This window comes from Rosa chinensis, chromosome 2 (genome assembly GCF_002994745.2).
Source record: "Rosa chinensis cultivar Old Blush chromosome 2, RchiOBHm-V2, whole genome shotgun sequence".
Lineage (NCBI taxonomy): Eukaryota > Viridiplantae > Streptophyta > Magnoliopsida > Rosales > Rosaceae > Rosa > Rosa chinensis.
The window spans coordinates 28,282,349-28,292,633 of record NC_037089.1 but is presented as its reverse complement, the minus strand read 5'-3'; the positions used below and the strand labels follow the sequence as shown (position 1 = coordinate 28,292,633).

Below are 10,285 nucleotides of genomic sequence, written 5' to 3'. Positions count from 1 at the left end.
TTAGACTTGCTTTTAGGCGCAACATATCCTTGTTGAAGTCATTTACCCTTTTATAGTCAAGCAAGCGGATTTCATTCCACTGAACGGTCAGTTCTGGGAGCAATGTGTCATGAATGTTCCCAAAACGTCCCTTAAGGGCATCCCACAGTTCTTTGGGTGTCTTCAATTGAAGGTATTCCCAGCAGAGGCTAGGATCAATATGTCGCCTCAGAAACATTAAGGCATTTGCTTTCACCTTGTCAGACGGTCCATTGTCTTTGGGGTCGGTAATGGTGGCAGTGTAATCTCTTGCCACAAAGGCAGTTTCTACATCAGAAACCCAATGATGGTACTCAAGTCCGTCTGAGTCCAAAATGTCAAATTCAGGTCGAGTTGGATCAGCCATCTACATAAACAAGAGGGAAGATATAAATTACGTAGTCATAAAGACATCCACGTGAAATATTTTCCAAAAATATGAATTAGATTTCAAGACCAAGATTCGTAATGGTCACATTTTTTTTCGAAGCTATGTGAAAATACTTTATCACAGTAAGTGTGTGTGTGTATAATGCGCATGAATTTTCATTATCATGGCAAAACGCAATTTTTGTATATTGCATTCTAAAATTAGCCATAGCATATTTAATAATAAATCATAGCAAATAAAGGCATGCATAGGAAAATTATATAAGCGTAAATAAAATAAAACATGCTAAAATTGCATAAATCACAAAATATATATGGCATGCTAAGAAAAATATAAGCAATAACATAATGAAAATGCATGTGTACGCATAATTATAAAGCGTAAATGAAATTCACAGAACATGCTTGAAATTTTACTAAACAGTAAAAATATATAAATCATGCTTAAAGATAATCATATAAAACATAAATGACAAAGCATGCTTAAAATGATTAATATAATCTAACTAAACATGCTCAAAAAATTTATAATAAAAGCATAAACAATAAAATATATAGCATGCTCAAGAAAATAAATAATGAGAATCTACCATAGTATGAAATTAAATAAATTAAAGAGAACATACTTGGTTTCGAAAAAATAAAACAATCCTAGCGCACGCGTGTGTTGATGCAGGCGTGCGTAGCGATGTTTTTGTGCTTATGACACTAGGCCGCTTCCTCTCCCTTTTCAACAGTGGGCTTTGATCATTTTTTTTTTTTTGGGGCCTGGTCTTTTCTTTGGGCCTTCTCTTTTTTCTTTTATTTTTTTCTGTTTTTTTTTCGTTTCTGGGCCTGCTTCTTCTCTTTTCTTTTTTTTTTAGCCCGGTGTATACTTTGGCCCTTTTTTTTTATTGGACCGGAATTCTTTTTCCTCTGGGCCGGCTTACTTGTTTTTTTTTCCTCGCTTCTTCCTCCTTTTACTCTTCTTCTTTCTAATGTTCTTTTTTTTTTTTTTTTTTTTTTTTTCTGGTTTGCAGACAGTCCCAGTTGCTGCTCACGGTGGACTTACGAGGAGGCTGCTGCGCAGGGGTCAATATCCGGGGCTAATGCGAGGGGATGCGAGGCCGGACGCGGCTGGGCTGCAGGAAGGTAAGGCCGGGCGCTGCAGGGCAGCTGCGACTGGATTGATGTGATCTGCAGGTGTTGCAGGCAGCAAGGTCGGGGTGAGGTCGAGGCTGTTCTGGGGCCGTTGAGGTTTGGAGGCAGGGCTGGGCAGTGATCGGGGCTGGGCTGCGCAGGTGAGGTCCATGTAGGCTGGGGTATTGCAGGCAGGGAGGGCCGGTGGTCTGGGATCGAGTGGCCTGGGGGTGCAAGCTGGGATCGGTGAGGTGGGCACGGCCGCACGGGGATGCTGCTGGGGGATGCCGCGTGCAGGTGGGTTGGGGTGGAGGCCCGTGTGCTGGGCTAGGCACTGTGGTGCTTGGCCGGGTGCTCGGCCGGAGAGGCAGAGGTGAGGCCGGTCTGGGTAGGGCCGGCCTAGGGTGATTTTTTGTTTTTGTTTTTATTAGTAGCGGCCGAAAAAAAAATTCTCTAGGGTTTTGAGGGCTTATTTGCTCTGAGCGTGCTGATAACGTGTTAAAGTAAAATGACAATTGGAATTGGTCTACTCATTTCATTCATAACCCCTTTATATAGAGATAGGATTACAACGGAAATATCAATTACATTGATAATACTAAATGCTGATTGAGCTGTCATTTGTAATTGCTTGATTCCCTCTTCATCTGTTTCTTTGACGAAGGCACATAATGTGCTTTTCCTTTAACATAAAGCTAATTTTCTCTTTTGTTTTAGTTGAGTTTGGCTCCCAACTCTTTGTGTACAGTTCACTCACCTTCAAATTTGAGGATGGCTACAAAGAGTGGGCTACAGAGAGTGCAGGCACGACCCTGAGAAATTCAAGGCCCAGAGCGAAGAATAAAATTAGGCCCTTTATATAAACAAAAATAAAAAATTGGGCCCTTTATATAAAATTACTCGATTTGCTCTATGATTAATGAGCCTTGGGAGTTGTGAATTGCGAGGAAGAAGAGAAGAGTTAGAAGATGAAGAATCTGCGGAATAAAAAGTGTTAAGAGTAACCGGGCTAATCTCTCTTATTCTCTTTTATTGGGCCAATATTGTATTCCTTCATTTTTGTCGAGTGGCAGCAACTCCCATGTGAACTGCTCTAACCATGCACTTTTGTCTAGTTGCAATGTGAGATCATACCTATTGCATAGCAATAGATATGAACTATCTATTATATTTTGTATGCATCAGTTAATGTAAATAAACTGTTTTGAATTCAAATCTAAATACATTAACTAATATATATAAGCTTATTAAGTAATCGATCGAATTTAGTTTATATATTAGGATATCTGTGAAAGAATTTGAAATTCAAATGTGTGGTTACCCAGACAAATCTATTAGGAAGTTATTTTGACAGTTCTTTGATGGAAGGAACTGCCATGTAACTGTTGTGTTGAACAGTTTTATAAATAAAGTGGAATTTGTATTTGATCCCTGCTAGAACATAAAAAACGCTCTCATTGAGTTTGTCCCATCAAGCAATAAAGAGAGATACGATGTGAATTTAGGAGAAGAGCAGATAGATAACGACAGCAGATCACCAATGGATAACGGCAGCAATCCACCAAGTTAGTTTTATGATGTTATTTCATAACATTGATCTAACATTTGAGATAGTATACTTGAGTTATAAGTTTATGTTTCATATTGATTCTAACATGCAGGGCCCCTATATGTTGCCATACGTGAATTGCCCAAGAATGGACATTCCCTTTTGTCTAGTTGCAGTAGCTTTTTGAATTCCTGCTTTTCTCTTAATTTGATTCCCAGCAGAAAGAGACTAAGAGAGATTTAGGCCCTAGGCCAGAGCCTAGCCTGGGAGAGTGGATCCCTCACCTTCAAATTTGAGGATGGCTCTCATAGTACTCATTTTGAAAAATTAATACCGTATAATCTAGCTTATTTCATTTATAAAGAAAAACAATATTTATAATTTAGCACCATTATCGTGCTCTCCTGCAAAACTATTAAAGTGTGAAGTTTTGTCACAAAATTAATGGGTAATAATTTTAAACATAGGATAAATATATAGAGAAATTATATTAACGTATCCCTAAATTTTTAATACATATCTCTTAGATTTTTTTGCCAAAATTTTCTCCACATTTTTTTTGTCATCTTTGGACATCTTGTCGCCAAGCATGCAAAGATAGAAGTTATATTTTTTCTTGCTAAGTTGATAGAAATTTGAAAATTTACAAAAATATGAGATGTGTATTAAATCATTGTATGCATGTGTAAATAAAATTACTCAAATATGTATAGTTCTATAAAGAAGAAGAAGAAGAAGGAAAAAAAAAAGAAGCTTAAGTTCTTATAACCCAAATGACCTAGCTCTGCTATAGAGTTTACTCGATGGCGACGGTCTTTAGGTTTACTCGACAGCGACGGTCTTCGACAAATTTTTCAAATCTGATCGGCAGCAGTGATTCTTCATTTGTCTGGTTGGTTCGTGGACGTTGGTGGCGAGGGTGCTCTACGGTGAGCCAATCTGTTTTTCCTTGCGGTCTTCTTCTTGATCCAATGGTCGTGTGATATAGGTTGATCCCGGTGCAATCCCGTTTGGGTGTCGGTATGCGGGTGGATCGATGTGAATGTCTTACGGGGGACGTCGGGGATGGTTTGTTGGAAAGACTCGATTTAGGGTGTCTGAAGCGGCTTCAAAGCGTGGATCGGTGGTGGTGGATCGTGCGGAGGTTCCGTCGACGGTGCTTGCAAAACTTTGGCTCTAGGCATGGGCTGCACTTGAGAGAGATATCGGCGGCGGCGGTTTTGGTGGCTGGACTGCGGTGAGGGAGATCGAAGATGGGGTCCGTGATTGGGCTGCCTTGGCTTCCTGCTGACTATCTTTGGGCTCCTTGTTTTGGGCCATCCCAGCTAGGGCTTCACAAGGGTGGAGGTGAAAGTGGACTGGTGTTCAACGGTCTGACAGGTTGGGCTAACTCCAACTAGGCTAACTTTGGTCTATATCTTTGGTGTGGGTTTAGTTGGAATGGGGATCTAGTGGCCACTTACTGTTTAAATTTTGTTTAGGTCGCAAAGATCAAATGATTGGTTGGTAACTTCATTAGACTCCTTCTAAGCATCTAAGTATTTGTTAGAATAATAGTGCGTGGACTTTTTAAAAAGTGGGTGTACTCTGGGTATGCTGGGTTTTATTTGTTTTAGAATAGGATTTTGTATGTGCTAAAGGACGGCATTTTACTATCGACTTCATAAGGGTGTATCATTTAATACTGCTTGCTGAATTGTAAAATCAAATTGACCACTTTCAATTCACTAAAAAAAACAAAAACAAAAAAGGTGTAGGGCCCACATATATGTGCGGTAAATAAATTGTTGTATTCTTCATCATATGCGAGCAAGGACTTAAAAATCAAGATTTTCGCCGATATTTCAGCGAAAATTTCGTTTTTTTGGGTTACCGAAATTATCTTGATATACCAAAATAATTTCGTGAGAAATTTTCAATATATCACGATATTTATGGAAATATCGTGAAATTGGGCTAAAATACGAAATCTAGTCATCTTCATCTCATGGGCTGACAGCCCAAGTTGACCAAATTTGCCAAATTGGATTCAAAATTCGGGAAAAGGGGAAACACCAACCTGGAGGAGATTCGAACCTTGGTCACAAGAAGAAAACAAACAACTCCGCGCCTCAACCAATCCTGCTGGAAGGCGATTTGGTTGTTAACTCAATATCTTTTATATATAGATCTCTATAATCTCATCTTTTTTTTATGATTCTATTTTCCAATTGTTTGTTTTATTTGAATTAATCAGATTTATTATTTTAAATACTTTGAATCTAAAAAAACTACCAATGTTATGTATGAAAATTAGTAAAGTATCAAGATTATAAATATCATTAAATTAAATTTCAATAAATGTTTGTGACTGAATATATACTATCCTAATTTGTTACGTAATAATATTTGCTATATATATTTTTTGGAAATAGAGTATATAATTGATCAAATAAACACATCCTAAGCTTTCATTTAAAATTTTTACGTTTTTCTCCAGGTTTTCATAGTTTCTGTCAATTTTTTATCGATATCGAAATTTCCTCGATATTTCCATCGAAATTTCCATTTTCTGAAGGGTCGATATTTCCTCAATCGTCGAAATTTTAGTCCTTGTATGCGAGCGTAATTCGTGCCTCGAGCAAGCCAGCCAGCCAAGCTGAACAGTCGGGACGTGTACCGATCTAGATTGCTAACAAGCTTTTGGTTTTGAAAGGTGACAGCAACACAAGTTATGGCTGATGGCAATCAAGAACTATCAATTCCAGAGTCTAACAGTGCATTCATGTGAACTGTCAGCAAAGAAAAATAAACTTGATAGTGACCTTCACCTAATTAACGTACGAATTGCCCAGCGATCATATGCATATACACCTCAAAACATGACAAACAGCATCAGTATCTCTTTTTCCAGTTTATTATAATTTTTTCTTCTGGAGATGAGTAATTAAAACAGTTTGTCCCCGTGTATTGAAGAAGGAGAAAGAAGTCTAGTAGGGCTTGGTCAGTGCTACAGACTATAATCCACGCACGGTCCCAAGGGATCACCAGATTTTTAAATCTTTTGTTCTTCTGTGCGCTTTTCTAGAAGTGGAATTGAATTTAAGCATGCGGTTTGACTAGTTATTAGTTAAGCATCTTTGATCATCAAATTTGATTCCAACTTAGAGTTGTTTTCACTCGTCGTCCCAGCTAACCTGCTTTCTCTGATTTTCTCTTCGCGTGGATACCACAGATGCACGTCTCAACCTAGCTGTTGTAGTTGTTGTATTATGTGAAGGTATTTATGTAGAGTCTGATTCTCTTTTGTGGAATCAATCAGACTGCGCCTGCAGGATGAAAGCTCTAGCTGAAATTCTGGCCTAGCTAGCTAGGTGTCTTGCATACTACCATACCACGTTGTGTTTTCATCATGGGGTTGGTTTATATATCTGTCAAAGCAACCTTTATGGAAAGACTTGCTCCATGCTCCAATACTCTTGGAATGTGGTTACCGGAAAAACTTAAAAGTTGAGTTTTATAACTTTATGTTACATAATATGCCATTTTGAAGCAGACGAAGAGACGAATGACACCTGTGATTAGGAACAACTGTTTTACAAAATAAAGTTAATTTAGGCTAAGTTTTCATAAGAGTTGAGATTTGATAAAGCTATGGTACATTAACATTTCTCATACATAAACTATTTTTACTATTTTGAAGACTCATTTTACCACTTTAATGACTCATTTTACCACTTGAGGACTCATGTGGTAACTAAAATTTACCACTTTAAGGACTCATGTTAGCAATTTGAGGACTAATATTACTATTTTGATGACTCATTTTACCACTTTAAGGTAATTGTATGCGTGTCATACGTTAACACATTGTAGAATTTCTCAAAAGAAATTTCATGATTTGGTTTTGTTTTCCTTGAAGCCTTTATAGTTTGTATAGATTTGGTTACATTGAAGGTACAAAGTTTCGGTTTTAATGAAATTTTAATACTTTAAATTTGTAGATTTTATAAAAATTTTGGGTGTCAATGAAAATTTCAATATTTCTATCAATATAGGTACACAAAAACTAGTTTCGAAGATATGTGAATATTGCTCAAATATTGGTATTATCAAATTAAAAATTTCAGTGAAAAAACATAACAGTTCAAAGAAATTTAACTTCTTTATTCAGAAAAAAAAAAATTAACTTCTTGGTTACATTTATAAGCCAAATCATGCTTTATAATTTCATTCAATCATTCAGTAAATCAGAAAATCTAGAGTTTGTCTCGAACCGTCCTTGCATTTTAGGGTTTGGGGCTGGAAATCACCTTGTTGCTTTCCACAATTGCAATTCTTGACTATGCATGTAACTAATATTTAGTTGAATTTTGTCAGCACTAACTAATTGAACTACGTACTGATTTTGCATTCGAAATGCACTTGCAGAAGTCATGTTCAAAGTAAGCAAGCTAACTACTAGTCTACTACAAATTCATATTGATTGACTAGACCTTAAACAACCGTGGAAGGCTCATTATCAAAAAAGGGCACTTTTTTTTTTACCTTTTTTGGTAAAGTAATTAATGACTGTAAATTCAAATTAACTTTTATTTCATTTCGTGGATAGCAGAAATGCACGTTGCATGGTCTGAGATTACGTACATGTTTGTTATACCCTAGCCTATATATTTGGGTCGCTTGGTAGTCGGCAGACAGAGCAATTAGCTTAATTTTCATGGAGGGTTTCGGCGTGAGAAAAGGTGCATGGACTAAAGAGGAAGATGAACTTCTGAGACAGGTCATCGAAAAGCATGGAGAAGGAAAATGGCATCAGGTTCCTTTCAAAGCAGGTAATTTATTGATTAGTTAATATGTAAGATTACATGCTCACACTAGGAGGACCAGACTGCTAAAATATGTTTACGTGTATACTTGCAGGCTTAAACAGATGCAGGAAGAGCTGTAGACTGAGGTGGCTAAATTATTTGAAGCCAAATATCAAGAGAGGAGAGTTTACAGTTGATGAAGTTGATATGATCATCAGACTTCATAAGCTTCTAGGAAACAGGTAATTAAAGCATCTGGTATACATGCATTTCAATTCTGCTTTCTCAGTTAAAGCACTGCGTTATTTCTTATTTTCTGGAATTCCAAAGCTAACTATATATTTGCAGATAAATTCCTTGAATAAATATCTCGGGTGGCCTTTTCAGCTACTTTTAGGCTTTTAGCCCATCGTCCTTTCACCTCATTTATATTGTACTTACTTAATTTAGTGTTGGGAACTCCGCTGGCTGATATGTAGCTGCTTATTATTGCCTAGTACTTATTCATGCCTGTGCACCAATCAAACATCAGGATGTCAACCATAGCCTTTCTCAACAAAATTTATTATGAATTAATTACAAATTATTTGAAAAAAGGATTGAAAACAATCCCATAACTAACTATGAAATCTGGTTAGTGTTTACGTACCCGAAATCATTTTCTTTCGAAATATTCTCATACCTCTTTCATTATCACCATTAACATAGTCCGGCAGGGTCTCAAGAATTTTGTTATTTCAAAAAATAAAGGGCATTTTCTTTCACTAAAAATATTTTTACATGATTGAGAAAAAAAAAATTAAGCTCATTAGTTCGAAATATATCAAGACCTACTTATGGGTCATTTGTGTGTGTGAGATCCTTCTCTCGACCAAACTTGTGAATACTTTTTCTTTAATATATTAAGTTGAAATACTTTTGGTGGACAAAAATACCCTTAATTCCTGAAAATATTCAGACCTCAACATTATGTATGTAGACCTCAATTTTAAATTATTTCTCATTTCCCTCTTCAAAAACTGAGAAAAACCTTGCCATATCTTTCCTTATATATATATATATATATATATATATATATATATATTTGTCCTCGGTAGTTCTTTCTAGTAGTGTAAGTTAAAAATGTTATGCTACATGCACATTTCATAACATTAGTAAGAAAAGTGTGGAATGAGAGTAAGGTGTGGTACATATATACACATTCCTTATATATGTTGTATTTCATGTAATATTGTCACTTCAACGACACATGTTGCTTCTTCAACATACAACTAAAGTGATAACTAAAAAGAAGTCATCATTAAGATAAATAAGATGATCCTCACTAAAGTAAAATATATTGTACTTAAAGTAATTCAAGTGGTAGTTGCAGGTATCTCTGTTAATAAGGACAGATGTGAGTTTCTTAGCCAAACTTGAACGTATAATTCATTTATTATTTTGAAAATAATAATTTTTACCGAATTTGTTCATTCCAAAATTCCCCAGCCACTTGGCATAAGTTTCTAAGGTGTTTCTTTTCTTTATGGTTGTAAGGTGGTCCTTAATTTCTGGAAGACTACCGGGAAGAACAGCCAACGATGTAAAGAACTATTGGAATACTTATCAACGGAAAAAGAATCAAAAGATGACTTCAGGCGCAAAAAAAATGAAAGATAAATCCCAAAAAAACACAATCGCCCCTTTGGTTGTAAGACCTCGACCACGAACCTTCATCAAAAGTTTGAATTTTTTGGAAAGAGATGCCAATTTAGAGCATATTCATTCAGAAGAGAATTCTTCCACTTCTTTACCAACAGCACCACCACAAACTCTAGAATTAGAGAATGTAATTGATTGGTGGAAAGTTGTATCTGAAGACAGTACAGGAAGCATTGATAGAACAACATGTTCTAGTCTTGGTTTAGAGGACGACTTCTTCACAAACTTCTGGGTTGAAGATATGGTACAATTGTCAACTATAGATGGCCATGATCTAGTCAACAACTTCTACGCATGAGTGACATGAGCGACTTTTCTATGTCTTCCTATTCCATATTAGTATTTGCACTTTTTTTTTATTTGGTTTGTCGTGCATATCTGGCTGTACACTGCTAATATATTTCCAATGTTGTATTTCGTTTTGACAAAAGATTGAGCAAGTGGATGTGGTAATATAGTTTTGTTGATGATAGATGTTGGACATATGGTATCAAATATTTATTTTTAATAAATTTAATCGAACAACTAAACCATTTAAGCAAATAATATAAACACAAATTATATAAAGGAGAAAAGAATCAGAGAACGGCATTCATTGTACTAAAGCAGTAGACACTTCCGTAGCTACGTGCAGGTTATGACAATCGTATACAACTCAAAGATACAACGTCCCTTGAAGTCTCCCAGATGTTTAATCGGCTTCGCACTACTAACGGTA

At 36.3% G+C, this 10,285-nt stretch overlaps 1 protein-coding gene across 1 annotated transcript; it reads left to right on the top strand.

Annotated features, from left to right (window-relative positions):
- The first annotated feature begins 7,706 nt into the window (after nt 1-7,706).
- LOC112185634 (transcription factor MYB1) lies at nt 7,707-10,052 on the top strand. The gene is made up of 3 exons (XM_024323896.2): nt 7,707-7,890; nt 7,979-8,108; nt 9,403-10,052. The coding sequence occupies exons 1-3, from the start codon at nt 7,776-7,778 to the stop codon at nt 9,863-9,865; spliced, it is 708 nt and encodes a 235-aa protein (XP_024179664.1). The 5' UTR covers nt 7,707-7,775; the 3' UTR covers nt 9,866-10,052.
- Nucleotides 10,053-10,285: the final 233 nt, after the last annotated feature.